General features: G+C 44.7%; 1 protein-coding gene and 1 long non-coding RNA gene across 9 annotated transcripts in view; one reads left to right on the forward strand and one right to left on the reverse strand.

Annotated features, from left to right (window-relative positions):
* Positions 1–24625, forward strand: part of PTPRG (protein tyrosine phosphatase receptor type G) — a 660588-nt gene that overhangs the window by 623353 nt on the left and 12610 nt on the right. For all 8 annotated transcript variants that reach the window (XM_075938459.1, XM_075938461.1, XM_075938460.1 and 5 more), the window contains 12 exons: positions 4764–4860; positions 6168–6250; positions 6486–6620; positions 6877–7011; positions 8449–8621; positions 9560–9695; positions 10052–10198; positions 15450–15543; positions 17037–17113; positions 17550–17678; positions 22307–22453; positions 24249–24391. In XM_075938459.1, coding sequence (XP_075794574.1) covers positions 4764–4860; positions 6168–6250; positions 6486–6620; positions 6877–7011; positions 8449–8621; positions 9560–9695; positions 10052–10198; positions 15450–15543; positions 17037–17113; positions 17550–17678; positions 22307–22453; positions 24249–24391 — 1496 coding nt within the window. The remainder of the gene's footprint in view (positions 1–4763; positions 4861–6167; positions 6251–6485; positions 6621–6876; positions 7012–8448; positions 8622–9559; positions 9696–10051; positions 10199–15449; positions 15544–17036; positions 17114–17549; positions 17679–22306; positions 22454–24248; positions 24392–24625) is intronic.
* On the reverse strand, positions 5230–5768 carry LOC112546379 (uncharacterized). Its single transcript, XR_003090067.2, has 2 exons — positions 5636–5768; positions 5230–5381 (listed from the first exon to the last, which is right to left on the reverse strand). It is a non-coding gene; the product is annotated as an uncharacterized LOC112546379 (long non-coding RNA).

Here is a 24625-nt window from a genome sequence, read left to right on the forward strand (position 1 = left end):
TTTCTTTGGTCCCAAATTAATCATGTTTTACATTAAGCAGCAGAACCATGCATGCATTACAACTGCACAGTGGAATATATAGAAGAGAAAGTGACATTGTGGGCGGGAAAGTAACTAGAGTACTACTGTATCTAAATACATCGTCTCCTGTCAATGTTGACTACAGACTTCTGCTCCTGGCCTCTTTGATACCCACCACACCCAATACGAAATATAGCTGCTGAGCTCTTACCTGCCATTCCAACAATGCACACTCCTCTTTGATTCTCGATACTGGCTGTTCCACCACATTTTTGGGTTTTTATATTCTCCTTCCAGGCCTTTCATCACTGTGCTCCTCCCCATATTTTTGATGTTATCTCTTACCATGTTTCCCTATCCACCTGCTCTTGTTAGCCTTGATCTCCCCAACTTATCTGTGCACTCCTCAGACAAATGGTTTTGTACTTTTTTCTACACTGCCCCTTCTTTGGGGAACACCCTGCCTGAACTAGATCATAAGGCAACAGTCCTGCATAAAACACTTGCTCAAGATCCACCTCTACCATGAATCCTGTGGGAAGTTCACCTTTGAAGCGGAACATTTAGAGAGAAATGATCATCATAGTTTTAGAAACAGTTGATTATCCCTTTGCCACGTTTTCTGAGACTGTGAGCTCTTTGAGGCAGGGATTGTGTCTCGCTATATGTTGGAAAACACGTGAATGTGGCGAATTAAAATAATTATAACCAGGGCTCGCCAAGTGGCAACGAGCCCTGCTCTCCAGCCGTGCGGGTCTGCGCATGTGCAGATCACTCTGCGCCGGCTCTTCCGGGGTGTAATCTACTTGCCACGGGTGAGTAGATTACATTATTTGTCGAGCCCTGATTATAACTGTCCCATCTTGATGATGTAACTGAGGCAGCTTAGGCAAACTTGTGCCAGAGTTCCTGGTGTAGAGAGAGAACCAGAACTGTTGAAGTCTTTCATTGATACCAGTGCTATCTCTTGGGCATATCAAGTCTTTGTTTGGTGACCTGCAGAAGCAGGAGAATATATAACAAAGAAGTTGCTTGTGTTGATTGAAGCTAATCAAGTCAGGGTGGATGTGGGTCATTCACTGCATTTGGTGCAGAGATGTGAATAGCCAAAGAGGGGGAATTGCCTCTGTAATGCATTAACCAGTTGAGATCCTTATTTATTTCTAAATTGATAATGCTGAATTTGCAAATGGATTCCAGTTCAGCTGTCTTCCTTTGTAATCGGGTTTTGAAATTCTTTTGCAGAAGGATGGCTACTTTGGTTACTTTGATTACAAAGGGAGACAGTTGAACCAGAATTCATTTGCAAAACTGATGAGGAGTTTACCCACGAAAGCTTATGTTCTAATAAATCTCTAAGTATATGTCTACACTACCAGGTTATTTCCAAAGAAGTTATTTTGAAATAACTCCCAAAATAAATATTTTGAAATAAGTTTATTTCTCTTCACAAGCCGGAATTATTATTTTGAAATAATAGGGTTGGGAGTGTGGACACTCGCCTTGTTATTTGAAATGACAATGATCTTTTTTTAGACATGCCCTAAGGTGCCACAGGACTCCTCCTTGTTTTGGCAAATACAGACCAACATGGCTTCCTGTCTGAGACTTTTTTTAAAGCTTTATTATGAACATAAGACTTTTTTTTAAAGTTCCCTACCATTACAGAAGAACGGCAAAAGCTGAATTCTAAAATGCACCTAAAACTAATAATCAGTTTTTCAATTGTGGCTTTGACTGAACTGATATTTCCTATTGTATAACCCAATGACTAGAAAGAGAGAGGTAGCCGAGTTAGTCTGATCTTGCTAAAACAAAAGGAAAAACTATGTAGCACTTTAAAGACTAACAACATGGTTTAATAGCTCATCACCTATTAAACCATCTTGTTAGTTTTTAAAGTGCTACATCGTTTCTCCTTTTGTTTTACCAATGACTAGAAATGAGCCATGTTCCTCCCCTCTTCTGCACGCTGGCACTGGCAGACAGAATTAGAGCAGGTACGCACATGGCTATGAAAAAATGTTTTCCATGCTAGAAATGAAATTATGTCCACTTAGGATTCAGCCAGATTTCTTTGGCTTTGCTGAGCTCATCCCCTTGACTGTAGTATTCTCCTCTCTATGGAAGAGAGAGAAAGGCAACTGTGCACTGGGGAGCGCCTTGTGCATATAAAAGCCACAGAATGTTCTTGCTTTTAGTAGACTTTGCACTTTTAAAATGTAAATGCTGTGGAAAATATCAAAATTACTGTGCAGCCCCTTTGTGAAATGTCTGCATAATGCTGAACTCCGTTACATCTGCTGTTTGTATAGCATTGCTCTTGATAATTTTCTCTGTCCCTTAGCTCCTGATCTTTGTAGCAGCTGTGCACTGCTAATGACTTCCTTTATTAGTCAGGTTCTATACTGTTGTTTTTTAAGCCTCTAGTATAAAATAATTTGGCACCCCATAACCTTGGGGAGAAGTGGTTTTTGAGAAGGGATTTTGGGGCCCACAAAAATCTTTCTCAACATAGTTTCTTCCACAGCTATTTAAACAAAGGGGCACTGAACTTTTCTTCAAAAAGTGTGTAAAGAAATGAAATAATGATGTTAATGCCAAGGTGCTAAGCTCTTAACTCAGGATCTTTTTTCTGGATGGGAAAGAGTAATAACGCTTTGAGGTTGTGATGGAGCACATGTAAGAAAGTTTATCTTGACGGTGATATTGCGTATGAATGCATTGATTTACATATTGCTGCTTATTAGCACAGGGACATGTCAGATTGGCAAACTCTGCAAGACAGTCTCTCAAACCTTGCCACTCTTTAGCTGAGCCTGGCAGAAGGTAAATGCTAAAGCTGTGAGGTGAAGACACCCACTCTGCCTTTTTAACAAACCCCTAGGCTGTGTCTAGACTGGCCAGTTTTTCCGGAAAAACTTGCCAGCTGTCTACACTGGCCGCTTGAATTTCCGCAAAAGCACGGACTTCCTACTGTAAGAAATCAGTGCTTCTTGCAGAAATACTATGCTGCTCCCGTTCAGGCAAAAGTTTTGCGCAAAAGGGCCAGTGTAGACAGCTCAGATTTGTTTCCCGCAAAAAAGCCCCGATTGCGAAAATGGCGATCGGGGCTTTTTTGCGGAAAAGCGCGTCTAGATTGGCACGGATGCTTTTCCGCAAAAAGTGCTTTTCCGTTAAAAGCATTTCTGGAAAATCATGCCAGTCTAGACATAGCCCTATTGTATGGTTTAATTACATTTGCTAGAATTATGCTGAGAATTGAAGGTCAGTAAGAGTCAGGTCTCTAAACTGCTTAGACATTTTTGTAAAACTCCAGTGGGCACAACTCTGTATTTTAAGGAGCATAAATCCCTTAGTACCTCCCACCCTTGTTCTGTTTTGTAAATGAGATGAATTGCCTACATATATGTGCCTAAACATGGATAACATGACATTATTCTTTCAAAAAATTATTTTACTCTTCAGTCATTGCCGTCAATTGTAGTTAATGTACTTTTCAGAACCTTTTTTTTCTTTATGAAAGTCATTCCTGTGCAAAAAGCTAACAAAAGAACAGTGCATAAGATACGTTCCTTTAAAGAGAGAGCTCAGTTTATAGAGAATAACACCTAGACCGGGGGGCGATCATTTTTGATGGGGGCCACTCCAAGAATGTGGAAAGCGGTCGAGGGCCACACTCTTCCCTGATATTAATGAGGAGGTGCGGGGTCTGGGATAGAGATTGGGTGCAGATGGGAGCTTGGGGTAAGGGAGGGAGTTTGGGGGAAGGAGGCAGTTGTGACCTGGGGCACTGGACTGGGTGCAGGGGGTTGGATTGTGACCTAGGTACAGGAGGGGGTGCAGGGATTTGGGTTGTGAGCTAGGGCAGGAGGGGACTGTGATTTGGGGTGCCGGATCTGGGAGAGGATATGGGTACAGGAGGGGGAGAGGATTTGTGTGTGTGGAGTAGGGGGCAGGAGTGAGGGGGCTGAGGGTTGGGGAAGGGAGGGGGTGTTATGCCAGAGACAGGCTCTGCCAGGAGACTTACCAGCCAGCAGTGGTTCCCGAATCAGCCTCCCTTCCTGCCCCGCCCCCTGCACAGGCTGTAGCCATGTGCTCTGGAACCCTTTGTGCTTAGTGGCTGCCTGTCATTGAAACAGTCAGCTCCCATTGGCCAGATCCTGGCCACAAACCAGCCAATGGGATTGTGCTGCGGGCAGGAGCAGCTTCTAAAGCTTCCCTCCTCCCCTCAGCACTCTCAGTTTTTAAAGAAAAGCCACCTCCCAGCCACGTTTCTGAGCAGCGTGCGGGTGGGGTGAGGCAAGCAGGGAGCCTGCCTGTGGCTTGGTAGGCCGGATCCGGCCCGCGGGCCGTATTGTGCCCAGGCCTGACCTATACTATAACTTCTGTGAGGACCAGTGGTGCCGTTTTGAATTGAAATATTGTTTGAAAACTAAATTTGTCAACATTTTCTGTGGGAGAGAGAAAACCCTAATCTGACCTGCTCTAGTGCATAAGGCTTTCTCTGATCTTCTGTAGCGGGGTGAATTCCACCTGTTCTGGAGACCTAATTCTGTAATCAGAGACCAGGACTTAGTTAACATCCCTGATTTAATCAGAATGTGTCTTGCTGGACTACACTGAAAGATTGCAACAAAGAAATCAAACCACTAGCATATTTCCACAGGCCTACTGTAAAATGAGACAAACAGAATGGTTTTGCATTGATGTGGTTTTCGTCTGACTGCTTTTGTCACTAGGAAGTGCAACGCTGTACAGCCGACATGAACATCACCGCAGAACATTCCAATCACCCCGATAACAAGCACAAAAACAGATACATCAACATTTTAGCATGTGAGTAAGAACTTGCAGTAAATACAGTACTTAAATTGTACAGTGCCCTCTCTCCTAAGAGGGTGAGCGCATGAGTGGGAAAAGCCAGGTTGTTTAAAAATAATTGTAATTGGAGAGGGACAGCAATTAACGATTACAATTCTAGTCTTGTTGCAGTCTGTATGAGTTTTGCCATTGAATTCAATGAGGTCAGGGTTTCATCCACGCTTTTTTACAGGAAGAATATTGACTCTTTGGTGTTAGATATTGCAAATTTAGTATACAAATGTAGCAGTCTGCGTAAGACAATGCAACTGAATAATTAAGATCAAATGACTGCCAGAACTCCATATGCTAATCTCTGAAAAAGTGAATTACGGGAGATTCGTGGTGGATCCAAGTGTTTTATTGATGATCCTTGGGATCTCTTTATCTTCCCAAATATGCTGAAGCCGGCATGGGTATGTCTGTCACCTTTCAAACTGCTCCAAAGGAGAGAGCCACGTGGACAGTCGGTGTTACTTTCAGCGTCCTTTGGAGATCTGTAAGGCCAAAGTCCATTTCAGAACTGCAAATTATTCGAGGTCTGAGATGGGAGATGCATTAACTTTCTCTGTTGTCATCTCTCATGTAGAACTGATGGGAGACTAGCAGTCAACACCTATTTTATAGCAGTACTGCATTGCTGCCCATGTAAAGGTCATAATGCAAAGCATTGCACTCAAGAACACCAAATGCAAATGGGACAAATCCAGCTTGATTTTAATTATATATAAAATACAACCCTCTGACTTACATCCTCTGAGAGGGGGAATGGCCCAGTGATTAAGGTGCCTATTTGGGTCTTGGAAGACACAGGTACAATTCCCTGCTCCGCCACCGATTTCCTGTGTGACCTTGGCCATGTCAATATCTTCGTTCCCCATCTGTAAAATGAGATTAATAGCACAGGCCCAGTGTTGCAAGAATTATATGTAAAACAACAACAGAAAGGAGAATGGAGACACCTTATAAAGACCTTGCCAATACTACAATAAAGGGGCTGTCCTTACATAGGTCCCCCTACTCAGAGCACACCTAGTCTTCCAATTTCATACTTTTTAACAGGGAACTGTCATATACCAAAAAACAACCCTCATTTGTAGTCTGAAGCCATCAGATACAGGAGGGCAGACTCTTCCCCTTACTGTTGCGCTAATGGATTACATGCAAGCAAAGTGAATATCACCTATAATAATCAAGGAAATGGGATGGTTTACCTGCAGATTTTTTTATGTTCTTTTCCTTAGTGCTTCTCTACTGTTTTGTTTTGGTTTTTTTTCTCCTAGATGATCACAGTAGAGTGAAACTAAGGCCTTCACCAGGAAAAGATTCTAAGCACAGCGACTATATTAATGCTAACTATGTTGATGTAAGTTGTTTGAATATTGTATCTCCTCTCTCATTGCAAATTCATTCATAAAGGGGAAATCTAACCAATTGCTGCTTGTGAAGTGTTTGTGTTTTCTGACTTCTCCTGGACTCCTGCTACAAATGCTTCCAATATTCAGAACAGGAACGTCACCTCGCTTTGTTGCCTGTAAATTATTAACCTGTCTGCCATGCTGCTGCTTTCATCTTACTTGGCATTTTGGTTTTCTTTGAAGGGGTACAACAAAGCAAAAGCCTACATTGCTACCCAGGGACCGTTAAAGTCTACCTTTGAAGATTTCTGGAGAATGATTTGGGAACAAAATACTGCAATCATTATCATGATTACAAACCTTGTGGAAAAAGGAAGAGTAAGGGACCATGGAGCTTATTAACGGTTACCCTTTTTATTTAATACAATGCATTGTATCCTGCCATCTGATTAACAAACAAACAGAATTTGACCCGTTTGCTTTAAATGCACAGATAACGTATTGCTACACAGTTTATAAATAACACACTAAAGATATAAATTACGAGTCGTGATTTTTTACCCTTCCTGATAATCTCTATGTATGTTTTTGGAACCAAAATAACCCCAACCCATCTAATTCTCCCTTTATTCAGAGAAAATGTGATCAGTACTGGCCAACTGAGAATAGTGAGGAATACGGCAACATTATAGTCACACTGAAGAGCACAAAAATACATGCCTGCTACACCGTCCGCCGTTTCACAGTCAGAAATACAAAAATGAAAAAGGTGAGCAAACCCCCTTGTCATGGAGCTGGATTCACTGCTGCGGCGCCTCCTGCTGGTAGCTCCGGGGAATTAGTCCTTTCATCAGCAGGGTGCCTACTTCGAGCCGGTGTCTCCCACGTCCGGTCTCCACACTCCTAGTCTGGACGATAGGGATGTAAGGAACTAGTCGACTGCTGACTCGATTAGTCGCTTCCCCTGCCCCCCTCAGAGAGAGGCAGCAAGGGTTGGGGGGAGCAGGAGCCAGTGCTGCGGGGAGCCGGCTTAAAAGCTGTTTCCCCCACAGTACCATCTCTGCGGGCGGGTGGGGGAGACAGAGGCTCATTGGGGAACTGGGCGCAAGCTGGGAATCAGCCGATTCCCGGCTCGTGCCCAGTCCCCTCCACCTCCGCCCCCGCTGTGCTTGTGCTTTTTAAATGCATTAAGAGCCTAACACCTCTTAAAACATTTTAAAAGCACAAACGCAGCAGGGGGGCTGGCTCTGCAGTTTCCTAAGCTAACCCCACTGCGGCTCTGCAGTTCCCCCCCTTATCAACAAATCGACCAGCCGATGGAAATTCCATTGCCTAGTCAATTAGCTGATTAAACCCAATTTAACATCCTTAGTCTGGACCCGTGTCGCTCCCGGACCACGGCGTCCTCCTCGGGACACTGCCCTCCAGCAGTGTTCACTGAAGTAGCCTCTTGTCCTGTGTTTCTGCTGCCGCTGTGGCATCCGAGCCCCGCCCCTATGTCTCAGGAGCAAGCCACGGTCTCAACTGACCACGCCTTGGTGGCAAGGTGTGGAGCAAGGGGGATCCCAGGTCCACCCGCTACTCTGGATCCTGACTCAGGGACCCTCTGGCAGCAGCCTTGTCCTGCCCTCCTCTACTCCCCTTCACTGCCTCTAGTTCCCTGGCCACTTCCACTGTGACTCTTTACACCCTCCTGGCCCTTGTAGCAAGGCCAGCGACCTGACAGGTATCAGGCTGGAGCCTCCCTCTCTAACCCCCGAGCCTGCCTAGCACTGCTCTATCAAAGCTGCTTCTCTGGGAACATGGCCCTGCATCTTCCCTGGTCAGGGCCTTACTGTTCACTCTCTGCTTGGCAGCTCCTTTTATACAGGGCTGCCTCAGCAACCCATCCTCTGGTTGGCTCTTTGAAAATCTCTCCCTGATTGGCCAGGCTCCCTCCAGCTTGCTTTAACCCCTTCCTGCCAGTGTGAGGCAGTTGCCCCACCACAAGCCTCCATTCATGTTAATTTCTTGTGTGGATTGTAGAGTGCAAGCAGCATAGCAACAGAGCCCTGGAGTTGAATGGGAGGCAGAGCTGGGGGAGCAGGGCCACTCTCCGTGTCAGCCTGGCCTGACACTGGCTGGGACATGTTGCTAGAGTTTGAAATAGTTCCATGCTTCTCCTCTCCTAATGTTTCTCTCTTGGTGGGGTACATTTGATGTGCAGGGTCAGAAGGGGAACCCCAAAGGGCGGCAGAACGAGAGAACGGTTATTCAGTATCACTACACGCAATGGCCTGACATGGGCGTGCCGGAATACGCTCTGCCTGTGCTAACCTTTGTGAGGAGATCGTCAGCCGCCAGGACCCCAGAAATGGGACCCGTGCTTGTACACTGCAGGTATGGCCCTCTGGCTAGCTAAGACATGGGAGGCACACTTTGTACCAGAGGTGGGTTCTTATTAACATGCAAATGCAATAGCTTACTACACACACGAATTCAAAGCAGAACGAAACTCATCCCAGTGCAAAGCTTTTGAACCACTTCATCCCATTGGGTGTAAGTGATGCATAACACGTATGCAGTGTGCCTGCATTGAATGAACTTGAAGTGCAAACAAGGGTGCTGGCCCATGGTATGTACAACACCATGTACTTGCTGTTTGCACTGGACATTACTAAGGTATGTTTAAAAGGTTCCAGCCGTCCAAACAGGGAGTAGAAATGATATCATGGATCTGTAGGCTGACCAGTCCTGCTCTATGAATGAAGATGAATCAAAGATCCAGTCAGGGAAATAGTTTGCAAACCACCCATGGACTGAAAGATGTTTCTCCCAACAGTTTGGCAAACGGTTATTGGCAAATACCCTGTTTGCAGATAACTTTTCATACAGAAAAAGCACTGTGGCTACAGTTTACACTATGAATAGCACATCCAGTGCTAGTTACGGGGGAACTCTCACAGATGTTGAGGTCAAAATAACTATCATGTGACCAGAATGATCCACTCGTCTGACTTCCTGCACAGAATCTCACCCACAATCACTGATGTTAGCAATTGCACTCAGCAGGGGGCATTGTTACAGATGCCCTCAGAAGGAAGCTAGAGAGGGGAAAGGAAACAAATATTTGGAAAACTAGCTAAAATAAGCACACATTTTAATGTGATAAAAATCCTAGAATGCATGTAGCATGTTACTTAAAGACTTCAATGATCAGGAGGGTCAAGATATTGTAATAAAATTCGGGGACAGAAATGTAGGAACTCTGATTTGCTATTGCTAACGTTTTATTTAATACATATGAATTATCAGTGTTTCTTTCATGTCCTTTGTAGTGCTGGTGTGGGCAGAACTGGTACCTACATTGTGATAGACAGCATGCTGCAACAGATAAAAGACAAAAGCACAGTTAACGTCCTAGGTTTCCTGAAACACATCAGGACACAGCGCAACTACCTCGTTCAGACAGAGGTAAAGATGGGTGTGATACTGAATTTAAAGCAGTGTTCATTTTTATGGTGTGATCTAAAAGGAAATAGGGTTTTCAGTTACTTCTCTCTAAATGTGGATTACATTTCAGCAGGTGTTTGGTGAATTGGAATGTCTTTTTTCAAGGCCGTAAACTTTTGAGTCCTCTCTTGGCATTTTAAGTGTTTTCTAGATTATACTCATGAATGTATACACTAGCCTGAGCAGTGTTTATAGACCGAGCTTGTTTTAAAAAGGAAATGTAACTCTTTCCGTAAACGTGCTATGCGCCTTCATTAATGACTCTGCTTGGTGTAATTTTCTCCTAACTCTTAAACTGCTTGCTTTTGCCTTTCTAGGAGCAGTACATTTTTATTCATGATGCCTTGTTGGAAGCCATCCTTGGGAAGGAGACAGAAGTATCTGCCAACCAGCTGCATAGTTATGTTAACAGCATTCTCATACCTGGAATAGGGGGAAAGACACGACTAGAGAAACAATTCAAGGTAATGGTTTATCAGGCACCAGGAGTAATTTCATGCACACGCTCACTTCTATCTTTTTGTCACATAGAGAGTCTTTGCTAGCATATCTAATAAGTAAAACTGGAGGAACCTAACCAAATAGCTAGGTTCCAACACCCCTGAATTTTGTAGATGTTTCAAAATGAATGACATTTGTTACAATTATGTAAATCGGGACTAACACTATTGAAGTCAGTGGAGTTATACTAGCATAAAACCCTAAGCCCTGGTCTAGTCTAAGACTTTATTTTGAAATAACTTTCCCTCCCCTAGTTGAATTTATAAGTGGAACGTCCACACTACCAAGCCCATGTTTTTGAAATAACAGGCCGCGGAATTAGAAATCTGTACTTTTGCTTTTTTTTTTTTTTTTTTTTTTTTTTGCTTTTCAGGAGTAACACTAATTCTGAAATAGTTATTTCAAAATAGCAGTAGTGTGGATGTGCCGGTGCTACTATTTCAAAATAACTACTCCCCAGAGTAATTGGAATTAATTACAGCCCAGTGCTTCCTGGGGCTCTAAGTCTGAGGTAGTGTTATCTATATTAACAGAGCCTGCCTCAAATGGATTTCAAGGCATCCCCATTGTATGGACTCACTATTTCAGTTTTGTTATAAATTGGGAGTTACGTTGAATTTACTAATTTCCTTGTGTAGACATGGCCCAAGTGTCCCATTATAAAATCAGCCGTCCATACATTTAACACTCATTTATATCAAAAGCTAAGTATGGGACACTTCTAGCCCACTCAATTAGTCTCATTACCACCGGCACTACGATTGACAGGTACTTTTTTTGCTCTCTCCTTTTTCTGTTATTAATTCTGGGTTCCCATTTTTTCCACTCCCGCTCATCTGAAGAAGTAGGTTTTGCACATGAAAGCTCATGATACTACATATATTTTTGTTAGTCACTAAGATGCCACGGGGTTACTTGTTTTTTTAGTGTAACATTGGTGTGACGTGAATTGGATGCTCAATTGAACTATGCTGCTGACCCCTCGCTCTATAAGGAGCTCGAACCAAAATGCTGACTCCAAACGCTTCTGAGATTTGAATAGTTTTAGATCTAGATCCGGATCTAAACTTGGTGTCTCAGACCCATCTCTGGTGAAAACAAATGGAAATTGTGACATTAGCACAATTACAAACCGCAGTATTGTACATATGGGATAAACTAGTTTTCTTGAGACTCTAAAAAGAAACTGTGACTCTGTCATTGCATATAGCTGTTGCTTTTCCAGTAATACATTGCAGATAATTTGTATCTCTAAAAAAAACCCTGTTTGCCAGTTTCTCACATTTAAGAATTAAATGCTTCCAGTCATTTCAGATTTTCTGATTACATTTTAGATACACATTTAAAACTTTGCGCTATTGCGTATCATTATGTGAATCTGCGCAGAACCTACTTTCACAATTAAGCTCCCTAAAACAAACACCAGCTAAGGACATGAAACTGTTAAACAAATTACACCAGGTGCCAAATGATTCAAAAAATGAATAGGCCTTTTTCGGAATTCACTAGTGAGACTCCCTGGATTTCTGTAGCATTTGCAACATTCCAGATGCTTAACAACCAAATAGAAAAAGTCTGTTTTTTTTTTCTCCAAATGTGCAATGTTTTTTGAAGTGCAAAATAATAAATATAAAACTGGTTTTTAGGGAGCGGTGGCAACAAATTCAAAAATACTGAAGGGTATGTCTACAATGCAATAAAACACCCAGGGCTGGTCTGGGTCAGCTGATTCAGGAACAGGGGGCTTGGTTTTCAGGCCTATAAAATTTCTGTGTAAATGTTTGGGCTTGGTCTGGAGCCAAGGTTCTGGGACCCTCACTTCTTGCTGTGTCTCGAAGGCCAGACTTCAACGTGAGTCCGAACCTCTGCACTGCATTTTATAGCCCCACAGCCCAAGCCCGAGTCAGCTGACCGGGTCTAGCCGTGCATGTTTAGTGTAGACTGGTGGTTCTCAAAGTGTAGTCCATGGACCATTAGTGGTCTACAGCCATCTTGCAGGTGGGCCATGGGCTCGGGGCTCATCCCACTCCTGCAGCGGGGAATCTGCGCTGGCGCTCCAGCCCTGCACTCCTCCTCTCACAGTGAGGTTAGAGCACCAGCGCTGGCTTCCTGCTGTAGGGGGCAGGGCAAGTGGGGGAAGGAAGCAGCTCCGTGTGCTGCCACTCTTCCCCCTGCTTGAGGGAACTGTCACCTGGAGGGGGAAGCCCAGAGCCAGGTAAATGCCTTCAGCCAAGGCCCTATGTCCCTACCCTGCTCCTGCACCCTCCCTTTCACCCAGATTCCCCCCCATCCTGCTCCTGCACCCTATCCCCCAGCCAAATCCCCACCTCCAGTCCACTCCTGCACCCTGCCTCTCCACCACTTCCTGCACTTCATCATCAGGAGTGGTCTGCAGAAAGGTCTGCGTTGAGCAGAGTGGGCTGTGGGCCAAAAAGTTTGAGAACCCCTCCTGTAGGCACAAGTGTCTTTGCCACCTAATTCCCATTTGCAAAAGTGACTTAGGTGCTTTGAGACTCCAAAGGGTCAGTTGGAGTCTCAAACACTTCAATAAGTTAGGTACCTAGCTTGCTTTGGAACTTTTAAAAATGGGACTCCTAAAGGTATGGCTACACTTCAGGTAGCATGAAGAGCAGAAATACTGCATTCCCAACCACTCTTAAGTGGTAGTGTAGACAGCGAGGTCTACCTTAAATGAGTGGCATGCCCTACACAGCTGATCTGTGGGTGTAGGTGTGTGTATCTCCTACACTGCTCTCTACACATTCTAGCAGCCCTTCTCATATTGACACTGGTACTTTTAGCAGTGCAGAGTCTGGCTCTGGCTCCAGGAAAAATGCTCTGGTAGAGCCTTTTCCCACTGCTTTCCCCCACTGGAGCTTTCCGCTGCTGCATGTAGCCACAGAGTGTAGTGATCAATGTGGACACAGCTGCCTGCCCCAGTGGTGTGTAGTGACATGCCTAGTATCTGTACTCTACCCACCATCGGAAGTGCAGACAAGGCATACGGCACTTTTGTATATTTGAAAATGTTACCCTTGGTAAATACTGGCAGCTATTCAAAGTTACTTGGAGATTTGGAATATCAGTAGGGAAGGATTAATTGGCAAGTCGGGGGGGGGGGGCGTAGCATTTGATGTGAGTTTTAAACAAAGAAGGAAACCTTTGATAGGGTGTTTTTCTAGTTCTTTTTTTTTTAATAGTGGCTGCTTCAAGTTTGCTTAGCAGTTTGTAATAGTCTTGATGGGGATGGAATAGTGCAGGTAACGAAGGTTGCTAAATGCTATTTTATTACAAGGTTCTACAGTTTGTCCCAAGGGTCCACCACTTCGCATATGACTAGAGCTACCACGCATGGTGGATTAGCCTCTGGGCACGGGGATTCATGCTCAGGAAGCCCTCATGCACCACCGAAGGAGCGCTGGATGGTGCTGGGCAAGCCCCTGCATCTCAAATGTCCATTGTATAGCTGATAGAGGGAGGGATAGCTTTGATGAAATTGTTAAACTGCTCTTCTCTTGTTGTTATTTTAATGAGTAGAGCTGGTCAAAATTTTTTAGTTAGAACCTTTTCCTGCTGAAAATGGGGTTTTGTTAAAAACAAAATCAGATGAAAATGTTTTTGGATTTTTTAAATTTTTTTTTTAGTGCTAAGTTTCAAAACAAAACTTTTCATTTCAGTGAAAATTTGTAATTTTAATGTATCCCTCCTATTGTCCCTTTTTTCCCCACTCAGAGCAGTAAAATTAATAATGTACAGGTTTTATTCCACAATTTTCACTCTCTTTTTACCTTCCCCCCCCCCCCCCACTTTGCAACATTTCAAATCTTCACCATGTCTGACAAAATTACAGAAGAATAAAGAGAAAAATATAACTCTGGAGCTATGGCGCTCAAACTGTTTCGAAGTTGAAGAAGTTTTGAAAAGTTAAGAGTGGGAAAAGGCAAAGTAGAGGAAAAAACGGAAAGAAAAAAACAAAACATTGTCTCTCACTATGATGCATTCTTTTGCTTTCACTGGCAAAATAAACAGGAAGAAAAGAGAGAAAATAAATTGAAGTTTTAAATTGTTTTTTCAAGAACCAAATCAAAACATAAATTTTGATTAAAAACTGAGTGAATTATTCATTTAATTTTCTTTAGAGTTTTTACCATAAACATTTAAAATGAGAAATGGTCATTTGAAATTATTTTTGTGGTATGAAAAAAAAGGTTTAGGACCAGCTCCAATATTGACAACATACTTCTGCTTCCAGCAGTTATCAACCCATTGTAATTACTCGTGATCTAATAACTGTACCATCAGAAGTGCTCCTCTCAGGAGTATAATGACACAAAAGGAGTGCACTGCGCCTGCACAATTTTCTTTTTGCCCTGCAATGAGGTTTAACAGGTAGTTCGAACTAGGACTTTATTTCGAACGCCCATTTCACTGCCACGTGTAGACATGGGCAGTTACTTCGGGCTTGTAAATTTCAAAAATGGCGCCCGTCCAGGAAGATGCAAATCAAGCACGGGATATTTAAATCCCGGGCTTGATTTGCAATTCCGAATGCCTACATTTGCAGCCCTAGTTCGAATTAGGCTGCAAGTGTAGACATACCCAAAGGGAAAAACAAGGAAGCAGAACTGGTAAACTATAAGTACCTAAAGATTAGATAGTTAAAGGAAGCAGATAAGGATCAAAGGATAGCAATTAGATAGGAAGGGTACTAATGCAAGAATCTACCCAGACAAAGAGTTGTTGGCACCTTCCTTGTATGTTAGGTTGATAATGTCCCAGCCATCCGTTATCTTGATTGAGGTCATCAGTGTGAGAATTGAATTTGTGGATGAATTGTAATCTACATGTTTTGTTAGTCTATAAAGTGCTTCAAGACCATTTTCTGTTTTTTAAGTTTATCCTGTACAGACTAAATCGGCTACCCCCTGAAGCTTCTAAATCTAGAGAGGTCTGTGAAAATCAACTTGAAATGGAATTTCATTTTGAGGTGTGCCAAAGCGAGATCTGTAGAGACCTTTGTATCCCATAAGAAGTCCTGTATTTTAGGAAGAGGATAATCCCTATTGGCATTTTGAGTACTTTAAACAAATCTAACCATACAGTTTGTTCTTCCAGTGATGGTATTTTTCTAGAAACTGCCAAGGAAAAACTTTCCTCTTCTTTTTGAAGGCTGTGAAAACCACATCCAACCAATTCCTGCTTATTTTCTTTCAGCTGGTCACACAGTGTAACGCAAAGTATGTGGAATGCTTCAGCGCTCAAAAAGACTGCAACAAAGAGAAGAACAGAAACTCATCAGTTGTGCCATGTAAGCTCACCTCGTTGGTTTGATTACTGCTTAGCATAACTTTTTGTGTGGAATTCTGTTTGTTATGCATGAGGAGGCATAGTTGCCAGTAGAGGAGAATGGTTAGGTTTTGTTCAGCCAAAGATGTCCTGTCTTTAGAAATGATTATGGCAAAAGGGCCTGGGGATAGTGTCCAAGCAAAATATTCATCTGCAGAGTTAAAGTTTTTGAATAATTATATGGGGCTTTGTTATCTACAGAAGCACAGGCATACATGCATGTTAGCGTCTCTGTAAAAGCTCGCAGTGTGATTGACGTTGATTGTTTGCAGTGACTATGATTAAATTAGGGATATTAATGCATTTATTAAGGTAAACATGTAGCACTGAAAAGTTCACTGTATCAGAGGCAGCAGCGTAGGGCAGGGGCAGAGCGGGCCCAACATACGGGCCACCTGGACTATCGCCCGGGGCGCCCTATTGTAGAGGACACCGTGCAGGGCTGCCAGGCTGGGCAGGGGCGGCACCACGCGTGCTCTGCCCGCCCGGGGTGGCACCACACATGCGCCGCGCACCCAGGGGTGGGGCCACGCATGCGCTGGGCTCCTGGGGGCAGAGACGCACATGCGTCACACTTCCGGGGGCGGCGCCACGCTCTCAGGGCCCAGGGCATACGAATGGCTTGGGCTGGCCCCGGTCAGGCGTGAGCCAGTGCTCCACAGATAGCTGGTTTTTAAGCAGGATCCCCATGATCACTGGCTCTCGTCGAACTGCCTCCCCTTTACTCCCAGCTGCTGCCTCTGCTGCAGAGGCAGCAGCGTGGGTGGGAGGACTGTGTGTAACCATGAAGGTTAACTGATGAACCCAGGCTCATTGGAACCGTTTACACTATCCCATCCCTAGATTAAATTACTGCATTTGGATGGCTCAGTTCACCCTAGTAGCACATTTTGCGCGCACTCAAAAAAAATTGGGGACTGGGAATATAAACCTCATTTCTGCCCTCTGGAGGAGATGAGATGTGTAGAGGGAATTGTGTATGTTTCTGGGTGACTAATCCAATGGGGATTGCCTCAGCTGCAGAGACAGCTGCCGGCCTGCCCCAAGGTCAGAGAAACAGTCATAAAGCAGTGCTGGAAAAAGACCGGAGAAACAAAATAAATGAGATGGTTATGTGTGCAATTGGAGGCGAATGGAACACTGTAGTCAGGAATTATCTGAAATCCCCGGCCACCATGGTATATACTGTGATTTGATCATTCAGCCTGCTGTGAAAATCTTTTGCTATAGTAAAATCTGATTCCTGAAATTATTTTGTCCTTGTAGGAATACTGTACAACATTTCATTTTATATTCTGCTTTGGCTGGCAATGCTTTATCACAGTCAAAGTGCAGCCCTGCTGCTGGGGGAGATGGGAGTTGTGTTAGATCTGATTTGTTAAAGCCACCTCATGAAATTCCTGCTGTCTGCACCATGCCATGGCCAGACTGTGATCATTTTTTTTCATCTTCTAGCTGAACGTGCTAGGGTGGGTCTCGCACCACTGCCTGGAATGAAGGGAACTGATTACATTAATGCCTCTTATATCATGGTGAGAAAAACTGCACTTAATTATAGAGCAAAATCAACCGAAAGGTGCTGAATACCAGAGTCCTACAATTGTCTTTGCTTATAATGGTTGAGTATGAAAGATGAAGTTTTCACACAGTTCCATAATGTCAAATTTCATTGTCTAAAATATTTAAATTATGCAAAACATTTTTTTATGGAATGAATATTTCCATTGCATGCACTCCAATAAATGTGAGCCTTAGGAGTAAATGAAAACCACAGGGACTCTGAAAAGAGGAAGTGTACTCGGAGTGAAAGTGTAGAAATATTAATAATAGCACCGGAAAAAATTAGAGTTGTCTTGGATGTTTTCAGTGGGAGTTGAAACAACATGATCCCTTCCCATAAATAAACCCTAACGTTTTAAAAGTACTGTGTCAATAAGGGACTGTGTGGTTTTGTCTTTGCTTTATAAGGGTTACTTCAGGAGCAATGAGTTCATCATAACCCAGCATCCTCTTCCACACACAACTAAAGACTTTTGGCGGATGATCTGGGATCACAATGCGCAGATCATTGTCATGCTGCCAGACAACCAGAGCTTGGTAAGTGCTGAAAGCTGATGCCCTAATACACTGATAAATGTGTTAGTCTTTAAAGTGCCACCAGCTCCTTGCTGTGTTTACACGTAACTACCTATATCCTATACTTTAATTACAGAGCACAGCAGTGTGCAGGAATTGGGTCACTCATGTATGTGGTTATGGTTCTGTTACAAATGTAGCCATTTTTGAGCCATACGCATAAACCTGGGTTCATGCGACAAACTTGTTAGAGTCAAACATGTCGCTGCTTTCTGTTAAATCTAATACAGGTTGAACCTCTCTAGTCCGGCACGCTCTAGTCTGGCAACATCCGTGGCCCGGCATGATTTGAGTGAGCCAGATGTCCACTTATCATGGGTGAGGCCAAGTTTCCACGGGGTCCCATTGTCATGATTATGAGGGTTAGCCAGCAGCCTGGGGATTAAGGGGTTAACTACACCTAGCCAGGTGGAGTGACCAGTAGGAATGTAGGTGGGACTTTCAACCTGGGACAAAGGAATTTGGGTTTTTTCCTTTCTCCTTTTGTCTCTCGGGAAGAGTTCTCTGCAGCTACAGAGAGGGACAAGCATGTCTCTCTCTCTCCAAGACACCATTCTTCATTTTCTGTAAGTAGGGTAAAGTTTAGGTAGTTTCGTTAGGTTTTATTGTTTTAAGGATTGGGTATGGGATCTGAGATCTGGCACTGCTTAAAAGATGTTTTGGCTTTTCTTTGTAACTAAGTTCTAGGCCCATGGAGTTTCTCCATGAGTATATTTTGTTACCTCCCTATCTAGTCATTATGTTTGCAACAGGAATATTGTTGTAATAATAAAAGTTCTTTCTTTTCTTTTTATTAACCTGGCAGTGGTTAATTGTGTGCCTTGATTTTTATCTTAGGGGTGAGATTTCCCAAATGATCTTCCCCCTGATTTCTTTATCAACATTTGGGTGGTGGCAGCGGAAGTTATTCCCAAGATCTAGGTTTTTAAGATTTTGGGGGAAGTTTTATACCAAAGCCTGGTAGATAAGGCTTTGGGGTACACTTGCTGGCCCCCACTTCTGCATTTATCATGCCAGAGTGGGGAAGGAGCCATGACACCCATAAAGATTTCTTACAGCCACCAGTCCGGACTCTCAGTGTTCTGTGCCATTATTTAGCTCTAATTTGCCCCTCAATGTCTTGTAAGAGCCCAGTCAGCTGTGGAAATGTTGGTAATGCTGCTGGACAATGTTGACCTCCCATAGTCCGGGAAATTCTCTGGTCTGGCACCAGTCAGGTCCCGAGGGTGCCGGACTAGAAAGGTTCAACCTAGAGGGGATAGGTAACATCAACTAGTGTCAGTGGGGCTGACACATTTGTTGGGCCCCTGAGCAAGGTGGGGGGAGACGGCTCCACTCCTGGAAAGGGCAGGGCCTCAGGTGGAAGGGGCACGTCTGGGAGGCAGCCGCACTCAGCGCTGCTCAGAGCGGGCCGTGTCACACCCTCCCTTCTACTCTCCCCTCCCCTCCCCCCATCCCAGCCAGCCATTAGCGCTTCCTGGAGTGAGCCACCCTGGTCCCTGCCCTCCCCCAGCAAGCCTTGAGCAGCTGCCTGGAACATGTGGTGTAGCCCTCCAGCGGCGATTTAAAGGGCCCAGGGTTCCAGCTGCCGCCTTGCTGTAGCAGGGAGCCCCAGGCCCTTCTGAATCGCTGTTCCCCAGGGCAACTGTCCCTTTTGCCCTGCCCATCGGTGGGCCTGCCTAGTGTACTCTGCCAGGACTGAGTTACTAATGAACTGAAGGAGACCATACAACACACTCTGAGCAGAGCAAAAATGATTGTTTATGCCTCACTGCTGTGTGTTTGTGCCCTGTGTGATGAAGGGTGGGGACCGTGAAGATATTTGTGTGCCAGAAGCGAAGGTTAAGGCCATCAAGTGGTAACAGAGGCAATTAGTTTGCTGGGGGCACGGGACCTTGGGTTAAGGACACCAAAGAGAGGATAAATACATGGTTTCTGATTAAGGCGAAAGCAGTTGTGGTTGTATGTGCCGATGGAAATAAAAGAGAAAATTGAAGTGCTGGAGGTGAGAGGGGTGAAGTGTTAATGCTAGCTTTCAGGTTAACTGGCAGAGGCTTAAGAAGAATGAGTGCTGAAAGGGATTCAGGCCTGAGCAGTGGATTTATTTTCATATGCGCCTGACTAAAAGTGAATGGCGTGTGGCTGAGATTGGCATGGAAACAATGGCCTTCGTTCCAAGAGAGGTTGTGAGGGCTGCGAATGGCCTTCGTTCCAAGGAAAGAGAGGTTGTGAGGGTTGTGTACTCCTCTTCAGCGCAGTGAGGTTCAAGACAATCAGCAGGTATTCCAAGGGAAAGCATTTTAGCTAAGTGCTGCCAAATGGAAAAGAACAGATGAAGAGAGAATGTGTCCGGTGAAAATGAAGAGGATGATCCAGCCTTTAAAAACACAGAAAGCAAGGCTGCTGACCAGTTCTGACTATGGGAGAGGTGACTCCTGGCTCGATATGAAAATACCTTGCAACTCGTCTTGGCAGGCACACGGTGCTGGATTCTGCCTCAGTTGTGTTGCGGGTAGAGGGGGTTGCCCTGGAAACAGGCACCAGAAATTGGCATAAACTCTGTGATATGGTTAATGTCCATGTGGGTGAAGTCAAACATAGAGCGCTCAGGCGTGTATGTACGGGGGCGGGGGGGTGCGAAGGGTGCAAACGCATCCTCGTGGTCTTCCAACTAAGCGTGCTCTGGCCAGCCGGGGGAAGTCAGGAGCAGCACACTGCCTAACCCTTCCTCCCCAATGCTCTGACCAGCCAGGGGAAGGCTGGGGCTGATTTCCCCACTTACTTGCGAGACCATGGCAAGTACGTTCACACCCTTGCAGGCCACATTTACAAAGAAGCAAGGCACACCCAGAAATTCGTGCCTATGGGCCGGACACTGAAAGAATGACAGTGCAGACTGATGGCTGTGTTGAGTGAGCTCAGTCTGAGGAAGAAGGGTGAAATCACTATGAACTGTTGGAATACGCTTCTATAGACCAGAGGTGCTCAAACTTTGGCCCACAGCCTGCCCTGCTCAATGCAGACCTTTTTGCAGATCAACAGCCAGCCTCTCATGATGACAAAATGGGTGCAGGCAGTGTGGGGGAGGTGCAGGGTCTAGCCAAAAGATAGGGTGCAAGAGTGGACTGGGAGTGGGGGTCTGGCCAGGAGGTTGGGTGCAGGAACAGGGTGGGAACACTGGGTCTTGGTGGGAGGCACTTAACTGGCTCCATGCCTCCTGCTGCTCCCAGGCACTGCCCCCCCTGCTTCCGCTGGCCATAATTCCAACCAGTGGGAACAGCGGGGAAAGCCTCCAGGTGACAGTTCCCCCTGCTGGGGGGCAGAGGGGAGTGACAACATGCAAAGCTGCTTCCTTTCCCCACAAGCTGGATCCAGCCTGTGGGGCTCACTTCTCTCCCCTACCTCATGGCATGAAGCTGGCGCGCCAACTTTGCTGTGAGATGGGGCATAACGCTGAAGCAGCAGAGCAGGCTCTCCACTGCAGGGGTAGGGCAAGCCCCGAGCCTGCGGACCACACTTCAGGAACCACTGCTGTGGATTGAGGGAGACATTTTCAGATGTGAGTGCAGGACCAGCCTAAATCCCATAAGCACGTGGGAACAAAAGCGTCATCAAAAGTCTTGCCCTTGGCCACAGAGGGAGACAATAGATTCATAGCTGCGGAAGATAACGGCTCATGTTCTTTCAAAAGGAAAAACAAATTGCTGATCTTGTCCTCAGAGACACAGACAAGTAATGCCATGTAGTCTGTCCAATTAGCTTCTGTGCTCTTGCCAGCCTCCCATATGTCTTTAAATCCAAGACCAGGCATGGACCTTGGGTCTACTATTCCTTCCATTCTTTGGACCAGTGCCTTAGGATGCCTGATTCTTTTTTCAAATATACTTTCTTGAGAGTATAATCCACAGCTGATTACTCAGTAAAAGTACCGAAACTCTGAATCCTTCCACCCTCTTCCTCCCATCAGTGAGCTATCCTTACTTAGAATTTACTGTTGCTCCTTCGGTAGATGGTTTTTTCAGCAGAATAAAGTTTACACAGAAGTAAGCTGACCTGTTTTCCTCAGGGCTAGGAATGTTTGTGTTTCTTTTTTTCAGTCAACACCTAGATATGACAACCATGAGTGTTCTATCAGCGGCTGATCCAAAGCACAGTAAAGCTGTGAGAATCTCTCCCCTGACAGCGAGATAATAATTAAAGACAATAGCAAACAATTTCTAAAGTTCACTGAGTGTTTCTAAACAGGTTCCTGGCCTGACTGCAAAAGAAAGGGAGTAATGGGTAGACAGCAGGTGGTCTAGTTTGGGAAAGATTGTGTCTGCATAAAGGTTAAGTCTAAGTTAACTAAAATAATCATTTCCCTGTGAAACCAATTAAAAAGCAGACTTGAATTATTTGGGAGGCCACAGAGGGATACTTGAGGCTTGTTGAGTACTGTAATGAATCTCTTTTAGACACAAGCAGTTTTGAAAGATCAGTTTCTGGTCATAGCTAGCTATCAAATCAGGTTTTGGATCCACTGGATTTTTCAGCGATACATAATAAGCAATTTGGAAGACTGCAGTGATCGGTTTGTTTCATTTCCCCAGGCAGAAGATGAGTTTGTGTACTGGCCAAGTCGCGAGGAATCCATGAACTGTGAGACTTTTACCGTGACCCTTATCAGCAGAGACAGACTGTGCCTCTCTAATGAAGAGCAAATTATCATCCATGATTTCATCCTTGAAGCTACCCAGGTAAAGAGAACCTCCCCTCGCCCCTGCCCCCAACATAAGATCATTTGGACCAGGCCTTTCATACAGTGTGTTATTGCCATCAGTTCAACTTTCAGTGAGACAGAATTTGCAAAAAATATTCTGTCATTTACAGCTACCATTTTCTTTTCCTTCTCACTCCCCAAGAGTTGACTTTCCAAGTGTTTCATTTCCAGGAAGATTGCTTATCAGCCTTCCAGTTCTGTAGATGGCTGAGCTAGAGCATTTCATCTCTGCTTATCTGATTCAAGAGTGAGGAGGTTTGCTTTTCATGCAGCAGTCACATTGGTTGACATGACTTATTTTTTAAAAGACATTGAGATTCACTGTCTCATTTTCCCTTTTAGAAATTCACATTTTCTAAATGAACTGTTTTGAAGCCAACTTGTTGGCTCTGGATTTGCTAAACCACATTTATATGGTATGAGAACGCCTGTTCTTTGACTTTGGTTACAATGGCAGGTATATTTAGCTGCAGAGAAGATGTTGATACCTGTCTTTGGTAGCCTTTTTAGTTTGGATATGTTTAGTTGCTCCTCTCTTGTTTGACGAGCTGTCCTTTGAATGGGAGAGGCGCTGAAGAGAAAGACCTATGTGAAGGTGGGCCCTGAATTGAAATGGAACATAGTTAATTGTATAAATATATTCAAAATTATTAATTGTGGACCAAAACTTGGCTTCCTGGAACTTGAGAGAGGCCGGAGCTGCATAGCTTGGCTGAGCTCTGCATTCACCCAGACCTCACTGACTCCTGCATGGGCAACAATAGAGCCATTGAATAGCTGAGTACACACATGGCCTGCCAGAGTGCAGGGGAGGGTTCTGTGCAGCTAAGTGGCTTCTCATAGGGCTTTATGGCCAGTGGGCTCTGAGATGGAGAGGAGCATTGTCCAGCAGGCAGGATGTTCCTCCACAGCATTCAGGGAGAAGGTGGCATTGTGTTACCATCAGGCAGGAGCAAGGATCACACAGGCACTTGCTGTACCTTAGTATAAAAAACCTGTATGGAAGCCCATCTAGAAATGCTACACACCAACACACCCTGGTCCTCTCTATAAACTGGAGCACCAAGAGCTCTATGATCTAACTTGGTGGTTCTCAACCTGTGGTACATGCATCCCTGCGGGTCTGCAGACTATTTGCTCCATACCTCTTTTCAAAGTGTACTAGGGGTCTTGCAATGCAGTGGCCTACGCCCAAAGACTCCCTACTGGAAACCTCATGGTTTTGCCATACCTATCCCTGGAAAGGTCCTCCAAGCAGGTTAGAGTGCGTGCAAGGAAAGCAGCCGATTGGGGCCCAAGAGGGCCATAAAAGCAGCTGCAATTAGTCACTGCTGGAAACTGGAGAAGAAAGGGCTGCAGCTGGCTGGCCAGCTGTGCTTTCTCCTTCTGTAAGAGCACCATGGTTAATGCCATCCTTCGAAGAGAGACAAAGTGTCGGTTCCATAGTCAGGTACTCAGAGAGAGATCTGGGACACAAGGGCTGTGCATCTCTCTTCTGCCCCTGCCTGTGGGCCAGCCTGTCTGGCTATGCAGTGGTGTGGGGTGCAGAGACAGGCTAGGGACACATAGGTGTGGATGATACACACATACGTGTATACCATCGTTGCTACCCACCTGCCTGAGATGAGACTCCTATTTCCATTTCTGGCCCTTCTCGTTTCTTTCATTGGCAAACAGAATGGGGAGGAATGTCATTCTATAAAACCTCAGCATTCTTCAGTGTATGAATGTGGCGTTACAGTGGCTAACAACAGGATGGCTTTTCATTTCAGGATGACTACGTTCTGGAAGTACGCCACTTTCAGTGTCCCAAATGGCCAAACCCAGATGCCCCCATAAGCAGCACCTTTGAACTTATCAATGTAATCAAGGAAGAGGCCTTAACAAGGGATGGCCCCACCATTGTTCACGATGAGTATGTCATCTGCCTTTTCTCATTTACGTACAGGTTGCAGAAGAAATAGTACACTGGATAAAGGGGTAGATGGAGGAAAATGTCCTCGCTCATCTGGAGGGGGTGGGTTTTCATGGGCTAAGCGCCAAGATCAAAGTACTCCCTAACTTGCAACCAGTTATCATCATGTTTCAAAGGTAAATACATTGAGTTTAATGCAGTTTATTATGTTTGGAGCTTTCAGGCAAGACCCTA

Source organism: Pelodiscus sinensis, chromosome 11 (genome assembly GCF_049634645.1).
Source record: "Pelodiscus sinensis isolate JC-2024 chromosome 11, ASM4963464v1, whole genome shotgun sequence".
Classification (NCBI taxonomy): Eukaryota; Metazoa; Chordata; order Testudines; family Trionychidae; genus Pelodiscus; species Pelodiscus sinensis.